General features: G+C 48.4%; 1 protein-coding gene across 1 annotated transcript in view; it reads left to right on the forward strand.

Annotated features, from left to right (window-relative positions):
* fbn2b (fibrillin 2b) overlaps window positions 1-19,204 on the forward strand; it is a 41,665-nt gene extending 22,461 nt beyond the window's left edge. The window contains exons 33-56 of the mRNA XM_079739774.1: window positions 1-72; window positions 282-407; window positions 918-1,043; window positions 1,276-1,401; window positions 1,617-1,733; window positions 2,984-3,112; window positions 4,165-4,284; window positions 5,000-5,125; window positions 5,803-5,955; window positions 6,330-6,395; window positions 6,517-6,642; window positions 7,601-7,720; window positions 7,866-7,988; window positions 8,363-8,494; window positions 9,023-9,148; window positions 9,603-9,809; window positions 10,943-11,068; window positions 11,383-11,505; window positions 11,930-12,046; window positions 12,811-12,939; window positions 13,713-13,832; window positions 14,372-14,603; window positions 14,914-15,073; window positions 15,934-19,204. Coding sequence (XP_079595900.1) covers window positions 1-72; window positions 282-407; window positions 918-1,043; window positions 1,276-1,401; window positions 1,617-1,733; window positions 2,984-3,112; window positions 4,165-4,284; window positions 5,000-5,125; window positions 5,803-5,955; window positions 6,330-6,395; window positions 6,517-6,642; window positions 7,601-7,720; window positions 7,866-7,988; window positions 8,363-8,494; window positions 9,023-9,148; window positions 9,603-9,809; window positions 10,943-11,068; window positions 11,383-11,505; window positions 11,930-12,046; window positions 12,811-12,939; window positions 13,713-13,832; window positions 14,372-14,603; window positions 14,914-15,073; window positions 15,934-16,311 — 3,380 coding nt within the window. The 3' untranslated portion in view covers window positions 16,312-19,204. The remainder of the gene's footprint in view (window positions 73-281; window positions 408-917; window positions 1,044-1,275; window positions 1,402-1,616; window positions 1,734-2,983; window positions 3,113-4,164; window positions 4,285-4,999; window positions 5,126-5,802; window positions 5,956-6,329; window positions 6,396-6,516; window positions 6,643-7,600; window positions 7,721-7,865; window positions 7,989-8,362; window positions 8,495-9,022; window positions 9,149-9,602; window positions 9,810-10,942; window positions 11,069-11,382; window positions 11,506-11,929; window positions 12,047-12,810; window positions 12,940-13,712; window positions 13,833-14,371; window positions 14,604-14,913; window positions 15,074-15,933) is intronic.
* The last annotated feature ends 680 nt before the right edge of the window (window positions 19,205-19,884 follow it).

The raw sequence follows: 19,884 nt of genomic DNA on the forward strand, positions 1-19,884 counted from the left end.
CTGAGTACCAGCTGCTCTGCGGCAACCAGGCCCCGGGCTTCATCATCGACATCCACACCGGGAAACCCATTGGTAAGGTCACGCAGGGTCAAAGGTCGACCCCGGGGGGTCACGGCGTTTGGTGTGATTAACATCTCAATTGAAATTCATTCAGGATTCGTTTTGCAAGGTTGGTCGGATTGACTGTCGTTGGGATTCGCGGCTTTCAATCAATGCAGTCTCATGTTCTTTAGAGATGTGATATTATCGATCGATTTGATTGATTGTTGGTCTGGTTGCAGATATCGACGAGTGCCGGGAGATCCCGGGGATTTGTGCCCACGGCGTGTGTATCAACCAGATCGGGAGCTTCCGCTGCGAGTGCCCCATGGGCTTCAGCTACAACAACAACATGCTCATCTGCGAAGGTAAGTGTTCAAATCCACTCGTTGGTCATTGGCTCATTTCTCCGGCTCAGGCTAGAAATCGACTTGGTTTATCCACTAACTTTGAGGCATTCACATTGAAATGCGAGGCAGCAAATGCATATACACGCACGCCCATACACACATTCACACATGCACACATACATACATGCATACTTACATACATACATGCATAAACACACACACGCACACGCACACACACACACTCAGTGGACTTGATACTGGTATGTCTCCCATGTGACTTATCCCCTTTATAAGAGCGATTGTATAAACTCTTCACAGACGCAACACAGTCGCCTTACAGGGCCCTTTAATCACCCCCGAGCAGCAAGCAGCTGATTGTATTGTGTTGCATTGGCTTTTGCCTCGCTCGCACTCTGTTACTATCAGCTTCCTGCCTCCTCCAGCGGACGGTTATAGAGCTGTGTGATTGATGACGACTCTCTCTCGCCCTCTCGCCCTCTCTCTCTCTTCCTCATTCTTCCCACTCAGATATCGACGAGTGCAACAGCGGGGACAACCTGTGCCAGCGCAACGCTAACTGCATCAACATTCCCGGCAGCTACCGCTGCGAGTGCTCGCCCGGCTTCAAGCTCTCCCCCAGCGGAGCGTGCGTGGGTGAGTCTGGTCGCCGTGACGACCGCGTGTGGGTAGACGGTTTTATTACCCTCTTGTAGCGTTTGAAGGTGTCAACGCATTATGCTATGTTTGGGACGTTGGGACGGATGCACCTACCTGAAGTGTGTTCTGAACGCAGTCTCACTGTAAATTAACTCTCTCTCTCTCTCTCTCTCTCTCTCTCTCTCTCTCTCTCTCTCTCTCTCTCTCTCCATCTCTCTCTCTCTCTCAGACCGTAATGAGTGCCTAGAGATCCCCAATGTGTGCAGCCACGGGGAGTGTATTGACACCCAGGGGAGCTACCGCTGTGTCTGCCACAACGGCTTCAGGGCCACCGCGGACCAGACCATGTGCATGGGTGAGAGCCGCGGTTTACCTCCTGCTCTGTAATGCAAAGCTTTACTTTATTCATGTACCAAATCATGAGGTGGCGTTGCCCTTCTGAATTAGTTAGGAAGCTTCCAGCTTTTCATTACTTTGGAATTATGTGAATAAGTTTGGTGACATTGTCTGTGTGTGTGTGTGTGTGTGTGTGTGGGTGTGCGTGTGTGTGTGTGTGTGCGTGCACCTCAGACATCGATGAGTGTGACAGACAGCCGTGTGGTAACGGCACCTGTAAGAACACCGTGGGGTCCTACAACTGTCTGTGCTTCCTGGGCTTCGAGCTGACGCACAACAACGACTGCATGGGTACGTACGGCTGCAGTACTGCTGACACATATATCTATGTATCTATATCTATATCTATATCTGTATCTTATGCATATATATATACCTTTACCTATATACATCTAGATCTACACATCTATACAATTACAATTAGGGCATTTAGCAGACGCTTTTATCCAAAGCGACTTACATCAGTTAATATACACATTCACACACCGACGGCAGAGTCAACCATGCAAGGTGACAGCCAGCTCGTCAGGAGCAGTTAGGGTTAAGTGTCTTGCTCAGGGACACATCAACAATCAGCTAGGAGGAGCTGGTGATCGAACTAGCGACCTTTCACAAGACAACTGCTCTACCTCCTGAGCTAAGCCGACCTATACACACATATATATATATACATATATATATACATATATAGATATAGATGTATACAGATACATATACATATACATATATCACCATGGTGGAATTCATGCATTTGTTGCAATCCTACATTAACTTTCTTCGTCGAAAACTTTTTCGCCATTACAGTCTAATAGAGGCTTCACAAGCCCACATTTGCAGAGCCATTTCACCACCGTCCCCAGTCCATCTTCCAGCATGGCTCGTCAACGCAATCATTGACTAAATGAGCCAACCTAATTCGGAATTGAAAAAAAGATAATGAAGCAAAGAGTGTTCACCATGTGCCGTCATGCCACATTTTATGTGCCCCCCCTCACTGTTCCAAGATTACTCCATTTGAATGTCTTGAATAGCTTGTGTGATGTTCTACAATGTGTGTGTGTGTGTGTGTGTGTGTGTCTGTGTTTGTGCGTGTCTGTGTCTGTGTGTGTGTGTGTGTGTGTGTGTGTGTGTGTGTGTGTGCGTGCGTCCATGGTTGTGTGCTTGTGTGTGCGCGTGTCTGGTGTGTGTGTGTGTGTGTGTGTGTGTGTGCCTGCGTGCGTACGTGCGTGCGTGCGTGCGTGCATGCTTCCGTGTGTGCATGCGTGTGCGTGCGTCCGTGATTGTGTGCATGTGTGTGTGTGCGTCTGTGATTGTGTGTCTGGTGTGTGTGTGTGTGTGTGTGTGCATCCGTGATTGTGTGCATGTGTTTGTGTGTGCGTCCGTCTGGTGTGTGTGTGTGTGTGTGTGTGTGCGTCTGTGATGTGTGTCTGGTGTGTGTGCGTGCGTCCGTCTGGTGTGTGTGTGTGTGTGTGCGTGCGTGCGTCCGTCTGGTGTGTGTGCGTGCGTCCGTCTGGTGTGTGTGTGTGTGTGTGTGCGTGCAGACGTGGATGAGTGCAGCACGCTGCAGGGGCAGGTGTGCAGGAACGGCCGCTGCATCAACGGCCTGGGCTCCTTCCAGTGCCTCTGCCAGGAGGGTTACGAGCACACACCGGACGGGAAGAACTGCCTAGGTACGTCCTCCGCCAACCGGTACCGGGACGGGCCCGGTGCATGCACAACCAGAGAGAGAGAGGGACACGTGGTGGTAGTGATGCCCGTAGCCAGCTTAGGAGGTCACAGAGCTCCCCCCCCCATCCCTCCCCAGTGACAGGGACTGGTTTTAGAGGGATTTTACATTTACATTTACATTCAGGGCGTTTAGCAGACGCTTTTATCCAAAGTTACTTGCAATAAGTGCATTTGTCAGAAGAAGATAAACAACAGTATATCACAGTATATTCATCAAACAAAGGGCCAAGCACTAACAATTAATGGGGTTGTCTCAGCCGTTCTTTGGTTTGGGCCGTGGGTGCAGAAGACGAGGTCAGTCCGACTCGCTTCCAATGATGTTAAGCAGTCGCGACTTTAAAGAATGATTGTGTTTATTTTACGGTACAAAAAAGAACCAAACTGTCTTCTTAATAAAGATAATACTACTAGGAAACAAAAAAAACATTATAAGTAACGAGTAAACTTAAATAACAACGAACTAGACTTAATAAGCGCGCGGTCGAAAGACTTTTTTAAACCTCCGCCTCTTCCCTTGACATTCAGTGTCTGACAAACACACACCTGGCCTTATATTACCTGGGTGGTGCAAAACCCTCATACAGACCCCTACAGGTTCAATGCAAGAAATACATTTCCAGCCTGCAATTACATGTGACTATCTTTTCCACATGGACTATTCCCACATCTTGGCGAGGACATTGTATTTTCATAAATAAAAAAAAAAAGTCAGACCCGGAGAAGGTAAAACAGAAAATCGATAGCCTAAATTAAACGGCTGGGTCAAGCGACAAGGGTTAACCCATTCCCTGTATGGATTCACAAAGATAGCTAGCACTGTTTTAGGTCACTTTCTGATCACTGATGAGCAGGTGGGAGTCAGGTTTCCTCTGTGGGTGTGTGGGCTAGCTCTTCTAGGTCTCGTGAAACACATTTGAGATTCTCTTTCTTTGTCAACGTTTCTCATGATGTGTCTCTTCATCCTCTTCCTCTCTCCGCGCTGTGTGTTGTTCAGATATCAACGAGTGTGTGAGCCTACCTGGTACCTGCTCGCCCGGAACCTGCCAGAACCTGGACGGGTCCTTCCGCTGCATCTGCCCCCCCGGATACGAGGTGCAGAATGACCAGTGTATAGGTAGGACACCTACACACACACACACACACACACACACACACACACACACACACACACACACACACACACACACACACACACTCATGCACACATCTTTAAATGCACACGCATACACACCACACACTACACATGCACACATGACAAAAACACACATTCACACACCTAAACACACACACACACACACACATACACACTCATGCGCACATCTTTACATGCACACACCACACACTACACACGCACACATGACAAAGACACACATTCACACACCTAAACACACACACACACACACATCTTTTTATGCACATGCACAACACACATAAGCACACCCACAGAAAGACTAAAAAACACAAACACTGTCAAACTCAACAAAGAACCACACACAAATATCGCACATACATACGCATAGACACACACACACATTTGGTTGAGTAATTGAGCAAATATTTAGTTACATCGGACAACATCCTCACATATGGTGGAGTACACAGAGAGGCCATCCCCAGCGCACTGATGCCTTACTCAAACCTAGACACGAACATCAGGGTGCCCACACATTGCTGAACCAGCCATCTGGACCGCACACACATATACACACACAGAGTTATTCACACACAAAGCCACAATTTTGCTTTGATATTAATGCACTTTAGCCATGCACACACCACTTCACTGACCATTTCTCTCTCTCTCTCTCTCTCTCTCTCTCTCTCATCAGACATCAACGAGTGTGAGGTGGAGTCCAACATCTGCCAGTTCGGGACGTGCACCAACACCCCCGGAAGCTTCCAGTGTATCTGCCTGACGGGCTTCGTGCTGTCGGACAACGGCCGGCGCTGCTTCGGTGAGACAGCCTCTACACAGCAACCAGTACACAACAACCTGTACACAACAACATGTACACAACGACCTGTACACAACAACATGTACACAACAACCTGTACACAACAACATGTACACAGCGACCTGCACACAACGACCTGTACACAACAACATGTACACAACAACCTGTACACAACAACCTGTACACAACGACCTGTACACAACGACCTGTACACAACAACCTGTACACAACGACCTGTACACAACAACATGTACACAACGACCTGTACACAACGACCTGTACACAACGACCTGTACACAACAACATGTACCAACAACATGTACACAACAATTATTACACAACAACATGTACCAACAACCTGTACACAACAACATGTACCAACAACCTGTACACAACGACATGTACACAACAACCTGTACACAACAACATGTTCAGGTTCAAGGGGGCCACCGTTCCTTCTCAAGATTTCTTCCTTGCTAATAAAAGGAGTTTTTCTTTCCCTCTGGGACGGCTAGGGTCAGGGGGGGAGGTCATAAATATATGGCCTGTTAAGCCCTTTGAGACTGTACCTGTGAGTAAGGGTTACACAAATGTAATGTAATGTAATTGAATAGATACGTGAGCTGTGCTTCAATGTCTGCTGTCCCGTCCCTGCCTCTGCCTCCTTGTGGCTGCAGACACCAGGGAGAGCTTCTGCTTCACTAAGTTTGAGTCGGGGAAGTGCTCCGTGCCCAAGGCCTTCAACACCACGAAGGCCAAGTGCTGCTGCAGCAAGATGCCAGGCGAGGGCTGGGGGCTGCCCTGCGAGCTGTGCCCCCGCGAGTCCGAGGGTGAGCCGCGCACGCCAACACACATCAGCACGCACGCACAGACCTGCACACCCACACACAGTCATGAAGACTTATTCACACACGCTGATGCACTGATGCGCTAACATGGATGAACATACATGAACAGATATGAACACGCAAACATACATACACACACACACACACACACACAGACGTTACAGACATATATGCACACACACACACACACACACAAACGTACAAACACACAGATTCACAAAGATACACAGACACACACAATGTGAATGTTGACTTATACTGACTTACACACACACACACACACACACACACACACACACACACACACACAAAGTGCAAAACCTGGACGATAACCCATTGTTGTTGTTTCCCTCCAGTGGCCTTCGACAGTCTGTGTCCCTACGGCCACGGAGCTCTGCCTGGGCTGGGAGACGCTCGAGAAGGTGAGAGCGCCTCGACCCTCCATCGACTACTGATAACCCCAGGATTCAGGTCCTGACTCGTCTCGATACATTCGGAGAAGCAACCATCGTGTGCCCTTTGCTCTCCCTCGTTTGTGTGTAGATATGAACGAGTGTCTGGACAACCCCGGCATCTGCCAGAACGGCATCTGCATCAACACGGACGGCTCGTTCCGCTGTGAATGCCCCTTTGGTTATAACCTGGACTACACTGGCGTCAACTGTATCGGTGAGTAGAGTTGTTCCCATATGTTACCGGTATCGGATATTCCCCCGATACTGCCTTAAATGCAGTTTTGGGTATGGCCGGGGAAAGAACATCACAAACACGTGCTGTGTTCATTAGTTTGTTAATCGTCGGAGGTGGAATGTCTGAACGCTTCATCTCAGACCAACGTGCGTTCCAGCTACAAATTTAGAAAACATAGATGCTCACGCTTAACTACAAGAATTGAAATGTATTATTGTAATTAAAGATTATAAATGTAAATGAACTAGTTCTGAAAAAATATTTTGTCGAAATTAAGAGTATCGACTAGACAATGCTGTCGTCATAGGAGAAACCTTCAATAAGAACAACCGCTATTAGTAGTTATAAGTAGTTATTACTACTCCCAATGAGCTGGCTGTCTCCCTGCATGGTTGACGCCATACAGCACATATAGCGCTCGCTAAATAAATGCAGTCCATTTACCATTGGTGTAGCCGAGCAGCGACGCTTTGCACCATCGATTTTGTTTTAATCACAGAAATTAATTAAATATTTTCTCTGTAAAAAAACGAGGCTGTCTGTTCAGCTTGTATAGATGCTGTATCGTATCGGTATATACTCAGTGTTGGCCGATGCTCAAGTTCATGAATCAGGATTGGTATGGGGAAGGAAAAAACTGTATTGGAACATCTCTATCCATCTCTAAAATAACTGGACCGAAGGCAGAGAGGCTGTAGGAGGATGATGCAGAGTACATACAATATTTTCTCTTGTTTATGAGCTTGTGAAATGTCCTCGTGGGGAGATTGGTCTTCAGAGGTTATTTTGTGAGTGCATCAATTGCTGCCTCTCAGCGTGTGAGAAGGTGTTGACTGAAGAAGGTGAGAAGGTGCCTGTGTGGATTACCCTGCTCACCTTTCTCTCTCTGTCTCTCTCTCTCTCTCTCTCTCTCTCTCTCTCTCTCTCTCTCTCACAGACACTGACGAGTGCTCCATCGGCAACCCCTGTGGGAATGGAACCTGCACCAACGTGGTGGGAGGCTTCGAGTGCTCCTGTCAGGAGGGTTTCGAACCCGGGCCCATGATGACCTGCGAGGGTATGTTTACACCCTACACACACACAGACACACCGATACACACACACACACACACACACGCACACACAAACACACACACACACACAAACACACTTGAACAAAAAACGTCCAAGATGTGAGTTTAACCAGATCTCTCTTTGTTCAGACATCAACGAGTGTTCCCAGAATCCCTTGCTGTGCGCGTTCCGCTGCGTCAACACCTTCGGCTCCTACGAGTGCATGTGTCCTACGGGCTACGTGCTGCGGGACGACCATCGCATGTGTAGAGGTAAGGGCCACCCTCGACGCCATGCAGCACTTTAATAGTCTCTCTTTCTGTCTCACTCCTTTTCTTTCTCTCTCTCTTCTGATTCTCCCTATCTCCCTCTCTCTCTCTCTCTCTCTCTCTCTCTCTCTCCTCATTCTCCCTATCTCTCTCTCTCTCTCTCTCTCTCTCTCTCTCTCTCTCTCTCTCTCTCTCTCTCTCTCTCTCTCTCTCTAACCCTCTCTGTGCTGCTCACTGCTTCGTGTGTATCTATGTCCCCTCTACCATACTCTCATATACATTGATGTAGTCATAACAAAACACTTGCTATCCTTCCCATCTGTCACCACCACCACCACCATCATCACCATCACCACCACCAACGCCTCCACCACCAGACCAGGACGAGTGCGCGGAGGGCATGGACGACTGCGACTCCAAGGGGATGTTCTGCAAGAACCTGATCGGGACCTTCATGTGCATCTGTCCGCCGGGCATGCAGCGCAGGCCCGACGGGGAGGGCTGCATGGGTGAGGAGCCCACCGGCCGATATCACCCAGTCCCATTCACCGCCCCAACCCCCCCTGGGGCCCCAAACGTCACGGGGTCCCGCTCGCTTCAGCCCATTCGGGGCGGCATGTGGCTCAGGAGGTTGGAGCTGGTAACCGGAAGGCTGCTGGTTCGATCCCCTAGCCCCTCGAGTGTCGAGGTGTCCCTGAGCAAGACACCTCACCCTTACTACTCCTGACGAGCTGGCCGTCTCCCTGCATGGTTGACGCCATACAGCACATATAGCGCTCGCTAAATAAATGCAGTCCATTTACCATTGGTGTAGCCGAGCAGCGACGCTTTGCACCATCGATTTTGTTTTAATCATAGAAATTAATTAAATATTTTCTCTGTACAAAAACGGGGCTGTCTGTTCAGCTGTCGGGCGTCGTCCGTTAACAACCTCGCTGTTCCAAGGCGGGGGAACACTTTCAACGCGGCTGCGGGAGAACGTCCTCGAAGCGGATGATGTTATGCACGCTCATGACAGCCCTCTGCTCCGCCGACAGATCTGAACGAGTGTCGCGCCAAGCCCGGCATCTGTAAGAACGGACGCTGCGTCAACGCCGTCGGGAGCTACAAGTGTACCTGCAACGACGGCTTCGAACCCAGCTCCACCGGGACGGAGTGCATAGGTGAGGGAGCGGTGATCTGTCTGAGAGGACCTACAGAACGCAGCCCCACACTGATATACTGCAGAACAAGCACACTCCGTTTATTACGTCGCACAGGATACCTATGCGAACACACTCGCATAGACATTGATACCTTGACACCTGCATAAGACGCATATGTGTGCACACAATCACACACACACACACACACACACACATATAGACATCGATAGACCCATGTAGAAACACACCAACACACACACATACCCAAACGTAAACACACCCACACACATATAGACATTGATAGACCTGCATAAGATGCACATGTGTGCACACAATCACACACACACACACACATAGACATTGATAGACCTGCATAGCACACACACACACACACACACACACACACACACAGACAGACACACAGGCAGCGGCATATCTTCCTATGAGTTAACCGTCCCCCCCCCCCCCCCAGACAACCGCCAGGGCTTCTGCTTCGTGGAGGTGCTGCAGACCATGTGCCAGCAGTCGTCCACCAACAGGAACAGCGTCACCAAGTCCGAGTGCTGCTGTAACGTGGGCCGCGGCTGGGGCCCCCAGTGCGAGCTCTGCCCCCTGCCTGGGACCGTCCAGTACAAGAGGATGTGCCCGCTGGGACCCGGATACACCACCGACGGCCGGGGTGAGACCCGGGTGGAAGCTACGGCGTGGTAGCACTGTCGGCCGTTAGCACTGTCGGCCGTTAGCAATGTCGGCCGTTAGCACTGTCAGCCTTTAGCACTGTCAGCCGTTAGCACTGTCGGCCGTTAGCACTGACACCCGTTAGCACTGTCAGCCGTTAGCACTGTCACCGGTTAGCACTGTCGGCCGTTAGCACTGTCAGCCGTTAGCACTGTTAGCCATTAGCACTGTTAGCCATTAGCACTGTTAGCTGTTAGAGCTGCAATTTCAATTAAAGGGCATCTATTTTTGTGAGGCTGATTATGATTTAGAAATAATTGCAGATTGTATCCACTGGTGACTTTGAAAGTGAGAGTGTTCACTCAGATGTATGATAGAGCAGTGGCGGTTTTAGGCACGGGCGAACCGGCTCTCCCTGGTGTCGAACACGGGGCGCCATTCTTTTATGACACGTGGGGGACGCCACGAGCAGTTAATTGTGTGGGGAATTGGCATATTGGCGCCCCCTATGGCTGCAGGCGCACCTGCTTGTTGAGAAGGTGCCGTGCACAGACGGACCGAAACCCCCGCCGAAGTCCGTAGGGCTACGACACCGACCCCCCCTCGGAAGGAGTCTCGCCCGGGCGTAACTGGACGTAGAACCGCCACTGTGATAGAGAAATCGACAGGTGGTAAAACAGGGTTACTATGATGGTTGTTTATGGACGGTTTATGATAGTATGAAGTAACAGGGAAAACTATTTTTTTTGGTTTCATCCAAAAGGATGTGGAGGGATTCTGTGTCTGCTTACTGTTGCAGTTGTCGACGCTTTTCTTTCTTCCTAAAAATATTCTGCGAGTCTTCACGCCAACCTTAGCCGAATAACGATGTGTTATTTCTCCGGTGCAGAGCACACAAATAGATTGCTCTGAATTGCTCTGAATTGATGGTGTAGTTTGGCAGAAGGTACAGGTTATTAAGTCGGAAAAGGAGCAGCGCACTTATCATCCCAAAGCCATAAAAGGGGTTCGGTGAGACAATGAGCCCGCCGGGAAGGTTTTATGTTTGGGTGTGTTAAGTGCCTGCCAGTTTTTATATCTATTTCTATATATGTATATAAAATATATGTGTCTGTTTTTTAAAATATCTTCCAGACATCAACGAGTGCCTGGTGATGCCAGACCTTTGCAAAAACGGCCAGTGTATCAACACGATCGGGTCCTTCCGATGCCACTGCAACGTGGGCTACAAGACCGACTACACTGGAACAGCTTGCGTCGGTATGGACCATTAGACTACTGTTAAACATCCCCCCCCCCCCCCCCCCCCCCCCCCCCCCCTCCCCCGACCCCATTATCCTCACACCTTCGATCTCTATGTCTCCCGATGTTCTACCCCATGCGTTGTCCCGTTTAAACAGGCAAGACAAGCAGCGACCCAGGTTGTATTTTCCACCTGTGGTACGCCGAGATGTCTTCCCCTCTCTGTCCCATATCAATAACAACCAGAAGAACAAGCCAACAGGGCTGCACATTTCAAACAACCTTCCTTTGAAACAACACGCTGAATCGTTTGCTCGGCCTTCCTGTTCCAGATACGGACGAGTGTGCCCAGTCTCCCAAGCCGTGTAACTTCCTGTGTAAGAACACAGAGGGCAGCTACCTTTGCTCCTGCCCCAGAGGATACACCATGCAGCCGGACGGAAAGACATGCAAAGGTGGGTCCGGCCTGGAGCCAACTCTCAACACCTCGTTTGATCTGTGAACCGATCAGGCCAATCTTGTTGAGACAAATGTTTAGAACGGCAGTTGGGTTCCTTCTTTGCTCATCATATCGCACGTTTAAACGCCAACCGATCAGGTAGCGCAGCCCGATCGCACCGTTGAAAAAAGTCGATAGAGACTGCCGACAAAAGTATCTATCTCTTGTTTCTTTATTGTAGCACTTAAAAGCAGTGACTTTGTTATTTTAGTTTGTCAGCTGTGTGATGTTTTATTACCCTTTAATGATTCTTGCGCTGTTAGGGGGTATATCTGACGAACGGTTGAATGCACTTACTGCCAGTCACTTTAAGCAAAAAAAAGTCACTTTTTAAATAAATCTTCCTCTAAGCGTTCCTCCCCCTCTCTGTCTCCCTCCAGATCTGGACGAGTGCTCCACCAAGCAACACAACTGCCAGTTCCTGTGTGTGAACACCATCGGGGGCTTCACTTGCAAGTGCCCCCCCGGCTTCACTCAGCACCAGACGGCCTGCATCGGTGAGTAGGTGCCGCTGGGTCTGAGCCAGCCACAGCTACAGTCTGCAGCCTCAGACCTCCCCCTGCTTCGCTCCTCGCCGCTCCTCGCCACTCCTCACTCCGTGCTGTAGATGAAGTGCTGGCTGAGCCAGCACTTCATCTACAGCACGGAGCGAGGAGCGGCGAGGAGCGATAAGGGCCTCCCTTTAGTGGATCCCATCTCTTAGAAGGTCAGCGGTATAATGGGATGGATGTAATAAGCAGGGCTCGGTTTTGGCACCGTCTCCCTCTCCCACGCAGGCTTTTATGCACATTTTTACGAAATATGTTCTGAATGTACTGTTGATCTTGCAAGCTGTCGTCTTGCTCCGCTCACTCCTTTGAAAGTTGGGGGTGGGGGGGAGGGGCAGATGGAGTTTTCGAATTCTCCAGGAGATGCATGCCGTACTGTAGTGTCTGGTCTTCCCTGGGTTATCCCACTATCTTCTGTCCATTAACGTATATGTAAATGTAACATTGTGTCCACCGGATAGTCCCCAAGCCAGTTGCTCCCACTGTAAACCCACTAAGTCGCTAGACTGCAGAACAGTAAAGCGAAACAAATCCTTGAAGACTCATCGTTCTGCCGTGTGGCCTTCACTTTGGATGCCTTCATGACTCATATTAACGTTTTTCTGTGGAACAGAACATAACTTCTTATTTGTATCCCCCCCCCTCTCTCACACACACACACACACACACACACACACACACACACACACACACACACACACACACACCTGCAGACAACAACGAGTGCAACGGGCAGAGCACTGCGTGTGGAACGCGGGCGTCCTGCATCAACACTCCCGGGAGCTTCAACTGTGAATGCTCCAAGGGCTTCTCTCTGGACACCGCTGGCACGGAGTGCGAAGGTACGACCAACACAGACCCCTCCCTGTACTGCTAGCAGGATTAATGCAGCCTTCTTGGTATAGAGAGAGTGGAAGGCTTTCTAGTCATGAATGGCTGCTAGAGCTCAAATCAAAGGGCGACAGGTGTGTGTGTGTTTGTGTGTTTGTGTGTTTCTATATGGGTCTATCAATGTGTGTGTGTGTTTGAGTGAGTGTGTGTGTGTGTGTGTGTGTGCATGCGCGCACATGTGTGTGTTATGTAGGTCTATCAATGTCTTGTGTGTGTGTGTGTGTGTGTGTGTGTGTGTGTGTGTGTGTGTGTGTGTGTGTGTGTGTTTACGTGTCGAAGAATGTGATTGGTTGGTTAATGAACGTAGCCGGTAAGTGTAAGATATTGTGAAATACACCTTGACTTTTTGGTCATGAATGGCCGCTACTTCAAATCAGTTGATTTTGAGAAATGTAATGCTGACAAACTGTTCTCTGTGAACAGATAAATAATTTAAAATCTGATAGCAGACAAATCTTGGGGGATGGGAAGTTTTCACGTTCCTTTGCTTCATATTTTTCCAAACCATCATGTTGCTGGAGGTTAAGATCTGAAGCAGGTGTCTGTTCTAAACGCTTTGTTCGGTAGAATATCTCCATAACCAAACAGGGACCAAGGAGTGAAGCCGCCCCCGTTCAGTGGCCGGCCTTCGCCCTGAAGGTGTGCTAGCAGCTGAGGCCGAGCAGGACTGCCGGATCCCAGGTGACGCGTTACCTCACTGCTTCTTGTTTGTGTGTCTCCTCAGATGTGGACGAGTGCGGCAGTAACCACCGCTGCCAGCACGGCTGTCAGAACATGCTGGGGGGCTTCCGCTGTGGCTGCCCCCAGGGCTATGTTCAACACTATCAGTGGAACCAGTGCGTGGGTGAGTCCTTGAAGCGGTGTGCTCGTGGATCCTGGTAGACAGCACGTAACTACCCACTGACTCATGGTCTGATGTGCTGCAAGGGATCACAGACAAGGGCCTTCGGTTAATGTCATTAGCACTGTACATTTCTGTTATATATTATATATTTTATATATTATGTAAGCATTGTAAATGACTACAACCCTTTTGAAAACATTTATCTTTAAAGTAATTCAACACTGGATTAAATATTAAATGAAATGAAAATAAAGCGCTTATATGTTTCGAAATTAGGGATTGTATTGAGACCATCTCTCACATTTTCTCTCCTTCCGCCTCCTCCTCCTCTTCCCACTCTTCCTCCTCTTCCTCCTCCTTGTTGTCCTTATCCTTTTCCTCGTCCTCCTCCTCCTTCTTCTCCACCTCCTTAACCGCCTCTTCCTCCTGCTCCACCATGTTATCTTCCTCCTCCCCCTCCTCCTCCTCCTCCTCCTCCTCCCCCTCCTCCTCCACCTCCTCCTCCTCCTCCTCCACCTCCTCCTCCTCCTCCTCCTCAGATGAGAACGAGTGCCAGGGAGGGTCCGTGTGTGGAGGAGCGTCTTGCTACAACACGCTGGGCAGCTTCAAGTGCGTGTGTCCGTCGGGCTTCGACTTTGAGCAGGGGGCGGGCGGCTGCCAGGACGTGAACGAGTGCTCCATGGGAGGCAACCCCTGCAGCTACGGCTGCTCCAACACCGACGGAGGCTACCTGTGCGGCTGTCCTGGAGGATACTACAGGGCCGGACAGGGGTAGGACAGCGTCGTATGTCCAACACGGGCCCCCTTTCCCTAATTGAACACATCAACTTTGATTGGCCATCCCTGCCAAAGTGTGTCCGTGCCTTGGAAACATTTGGATCGATTTAATATTTAATTACTAAATTAGTCTGGACATGCCACCGGTGCCGAGAGTACATGATGTATGGTTACAGTCAACCGTGGTGTACCCCAGTAAACGTCACTAAAATGATATCTATCTCCTTTGCTGCCAGTGACTTAATTAAGCATACTCGTTAATTTGTGTGTGTGTGTGTGTGTGTGTGTGTGTCCGTCCGTCCAGTCATTGCGTCAGCGGGCCAGGGTTCCAGGGTCAGTTTGCTGGGGAAGGTGAGGAGGATGAGAGCCTGTCCACAGAGGGCTGCTACGAGTGCAAGATCAATGGAGGAGGGGGAAAGAACGAGAGACACAGGCGCAACGCTGAAGACAACAAGCTGGGACAGGTGGGAACACTTCAACCTCACCCACACCTCAACATCCAACTCTAACCTCACCCATATCCTTAAACCTTATACTACCCTTAACCATACCCTAAAATCAAACCCTAACCTTAACCGTACCCTGAATCCGAACCACAACCCTAATCCTAAAACCTCACTAACCCTAACCCTGAAAACCTTACCTTACTTTACCCTTAATCTTACCCCAAACCCTAACCTCAACCGTAACCTGAATCCTGACCACAACCCTAATCCATAAACCCAGTAACCTTAAAACATAACCTTCCTTCGCTCTTTTCGTGTGATGGCCCTCATCTAATGGTTTCTGAGTATACATGGTTCATCAGTTTTCAATGAAACCCCTGTGCAATCATTTCCATTATCTTAGAACACTAGCATTTGAGGACCACTTACAAATCAGGATGCAATCATCATATTGCAGCCTAGATAATGATTAAAAGGGAAATGGTAAATGTAACGTCATTTTATCAAATTGAATCTAAAAACTTTTCTTCCAACCCTTTAGTAGTCTCTGTCTGCTCCGGTAGAGTTCCTTCCTTCCAACACGCCGCTGCCCTGTATCAGAATCAGAATCAGAATTCCTTTTTATTACATTCTTATTGTACAAGTATACAAGAGTACAATTATTATGCTTGGTACCTCGACACACACACATAGCAGCAACAATACAATATAAAGCAAATAGGTATTTAAAAATAGAAAAATAAGTAGAAATAAGTAAAAATAAGTAACAGAAATGAAGTGATCAATTGATAGAGATACCAGCCACGGTGAGTTGCTGGTCTCCCATCTCCGTCTCACCTCCTCTCCCGCCTCCCCCCCCCCCCCCCCTCTCTTCCCAGGGGCCGCATGTGAGCATGGCCAGCGTGGACACCCAGGCCTCCATCCCCATGAACCTCACCCTGGCCTCGCTGCTCAACAAGGAGCCTCTGATGGAGCTGCTGCCCGCGCTGCAGCCTCTGGAGCACCACGTGCGCTACGTCATCTCCCACGGCAACGCCGAGGAGCACTTCCGCCTGACGGAGCGCCGCGACGGAAGGAGCGTGCTGAGGCTGGGCCGGCGACCGCCGCCCGCCGGCTCGTACCGCCTGGAGATCGCCAGCCTGCCCCTCTTCGGGCCCCGCCGGCTGCGGCAGCTGGAGAGCCAGCACGACAGCGACTACCTGCTGGGGGAGATCGGCGACGCCCTGCGCATCAAGCTCCACATCCACCTGCACTGAGTCCGACGGGTGCGCTTGGACTGAACCCTGACCACCACCACACACACCCCCAACCCCAACCCGACCCCCAACTCATCGCCACCACCACCACCACCACCGCCGCCGCCCACGCCTTAGTCCTTGGACCTTTAACCTGACCCCCAACCCGGTACCCCGACCGGACCCACCCCTTGGAGTGTTGGGGCGGGGGGAAGAGGCGCTATGAAAGACAACGCAAAGCAGCGCGACTCCAACCACCACCACTTTGTTGCGGTTTATTCAAACTGGTGTTTTAACGTTTGTTCCCAAGACGACACTTCTCGCCCCCTTTCCAACCCCCATGGTCGACTCACGACCCCTGACCCCTGACCCTTGACACCCCAACCCCACACTGGTGCGGGAGTGATGACAGAGAGGTGGTCAGTATTTAGACCACGCCCCTTTATTTTTCTTTATCGTTTTTCTCTCATGGTGTCAGACTATACACAACACAGCTGACCAGACAGGGTGGCCCACAGGTGTACGGAGCGCTTCTAGAGTCAAATGGAGAGAAGTCAAACACACACACACACCCACACCCACACCCACACCCACACACACACACACACACAGACACACACACACACACACACACACACACACACACACACACACACACACAAGGATGAGTAGCGGGGGAAGGAAGCTGAGAGCTAAATGTGCCCGCCTTATTCCTAACGACGTCATGCCATTAAGAACAAGGCGGTCTCGGCACTCTGGCCTCTCTGTCATCCAGGTAACTATCACAACACTGGGGAAGAAGCTCTGTCAAGTCTCTCTCTGCCCTACTCTCAGTATTGTAGTTTTGTCATTTAATGTATTTGTACCGCTTTTACACACAAAAAATGTTCATACGAAGGACTGCGACACTTACACAGCATTCTGTTTCCCCGCATCTTCTAGACCGTACGTTAACCCTAATATCACGATTAGTTTACAGATGATAAAGTACCGGCCTGTAATGATTTTTGATTTTGGCTAGGATTGAATTAAGTAGAGATAAGTGTGTGTGTGTGTGTGTGTGTGTGTGTGTGTGTGTGTGTGTGTGTGTGTGTGTGTGTGTGTGTGTGTGTGTGTGTGAGAGTGTGTGAGTGTGTGTGTATGTGTGTGTGTGTGTGTGTGTGTGTGTGTGTGTGTGAGAGAGAGAGTGAGTGCGTGTGTGCTCTTTCATGTTTGGGTGCTTCAAGGCTTCAATGTCTATCACGGAAGCTAGCTTGTGATACTCCCTCCAAACAAAAGAGGGCGTTGTAGCCCCTCAGCATCTACAATGTCCAGGAAGACCGACTTTCTCAGGTCAAAAGCTCTGTTTATGTCAAATAAAGGTTTTGACTGAGGGGGAGTAAAATCATTTTTATGATTCATCCGAGTTCTTTTTACAACTCCGTCTTCCTGAATTCGCTTTTTAGCGATTCTAGATAAAGCGGTCTTTCAATAATTTGCAGGTTAACGATAACACGTCTTAAAAAGCGTTTACTTGATTCCACTATGAGCCTATCGATCCCTGGGTGCTTTGATCTCTAGATGTTGAGATCCAACTGGATACACACACACAGTAGCTCTCCAAAAGGTACACGACAAACCGATCACTGAACTGGTGTTCAGGCAGTGACGTCACACGCACACACACACACACCAGCACACTATTATACACAGAAGTTTAAGGACTCGCAGGTAAACACCGAACCTCATTCAAAACGTACCTATTTCCATCAGGTCGTCTGTCACTTTCCCCGATTTTTTTTCTCCAAGAGAAAAATGGTGCTAGATCGATCCATCGCTCAATGCTGTACAAAGGAAACAGTCTCGTATCCGCAATGCAAAAACGGTGACATTTTTGCTCGGTTGCATTGTTTTGTTTGTCTGTCTTTTGTATTGTCTCAATGCTGAAAACCAATATTATCAAACCCGCTTCTTGAAAATTAAATTGTATATTTTTAAGTGAAATGTAGATGTTGAAATGTTTTTTTGTTTTTTTTTGCGTCAAGGCTGCAAACCAAATATTATTGGAACAACAAAAAGAAAAACAACATTAAAAACGTATTGCAAGTGCAGTGTTTTCTAATCTGATGAACACTGCCAACCAATCAAATCGTTAAGTAAATTAAGTTCAACAGCTTTCTCTTGGCTTTATAACAAGGGTAGAAGACACTATAACCTGACGCATGTTAAATCTTAGAATAGATAATAACATTTAAATTGCTTTCGTGTCCGTTTTTTGGGCGTTGACTTTCAATGTCAAATAGGCCTAAATCTATGCAAACTAGACATAGCCAGATTAAGCTCAACTGTCTGGTGCTAAATTAACATTTTACCATCTCAAAACTCCTACGTTTGCTGCACTGTCCAACACCCTCTACAATATTTATAACACACATAACCATTTCTAACCTGGGAACTTTGTATACTTTGTATCTTTCCTTTGACAGTTTGTAATTTTTATATTATTTTATTTGCCACTATATTTTAAAGAAAGAATGTTGCGTGTGTGTACTGTATCTCAGATTCAGTGTAAACTTGAAACAACAACAAAAAAATGCTGTCAATATCCCCTTTGACCTATCTGACAATTATTTTTTTCTTTTTGAGAAGACAAAAAAACGAAAACAGTCCTGGATGGTAAAATGTTCTAATTATGGTGAAAGTACCGCGCTGTAGATGTCACAGTTAAGACAGAAAAGCTGAAAGGACAATCATGCAGTCACTGACGCTCATCACCTCTGCTGGAACACTTTGTAATTCCTCCAACAATTCTCTATGCAAATGCTAAACCAAAGTTTTATGACACATACTTGCAATCTGTACAATTAGTGTGATTCAAATAATATTGTTACCTTTTGTCCTGCGACATAAATGGCAATAAAAGTATTGTGGGTTATATTTTTAGAGGATTGTTTATTTAGCTTCTTATTTGTATTTATATGTTGCTTAGCCGCGTGGGCGTGCGTGCGCGGGAGAGGCACGTGATAAATGGAGGTAATTAGTGTCGCACGCGGAATGTCCTATCGATCTCCCTCCATGAACCCCATTAGCATTAGCTTCCCGCACGCAGCTCAGCCAAACAGCGTTATTCATTACGAACAGTGATTGCAGAAGCAAATTTATTTTTATTTGCACAGATTTAACCCAAGTGTTCAATGCAAAACAAAGCATTTAGTCAGAAAAATATCTACATACAAAACACAAAAGAAAGGAAAGCTGCCCCCATCCCCCCACCCACCCTGCTTTACCACCCACTGTGGAGCGTGACCCAGTATTGGACGACTGAAAAATTTACTAAAGTCTAAAGACATGACTCAGCATCTTGTTCATCAACGCATAAACATTGGGAAAGGATAGCAAAAAGGGGACCCGCAAACTGGAGTCGAGAATAGAAAAATACAGCCTTTCTTCTTATTGTATATATCACTAAAAGTTGTTGCAGTTTGACAAATCGTACAAAGCGTCTTCGGCTAGAGCAAAGAGGGCAACCGCATAACGTAAAGGCTAAGAAGAGATTATATATCAGTCAGATATGGCTTTCTTAGTTATGCAGACACATAAATAGGCCTATACACA

This window comes from Pollachius pollachius (genome assembly GCF_949987615.1).
Source record: "Pollachius pollachius genome assembly, chromosome: 7".
NCBI classification, from domain to species: Eukaryota; Metazoa; Chordata; class Actinopteri; order Gadiformes; family Gadidae; genus Pollachius; species Pollachius pollachius.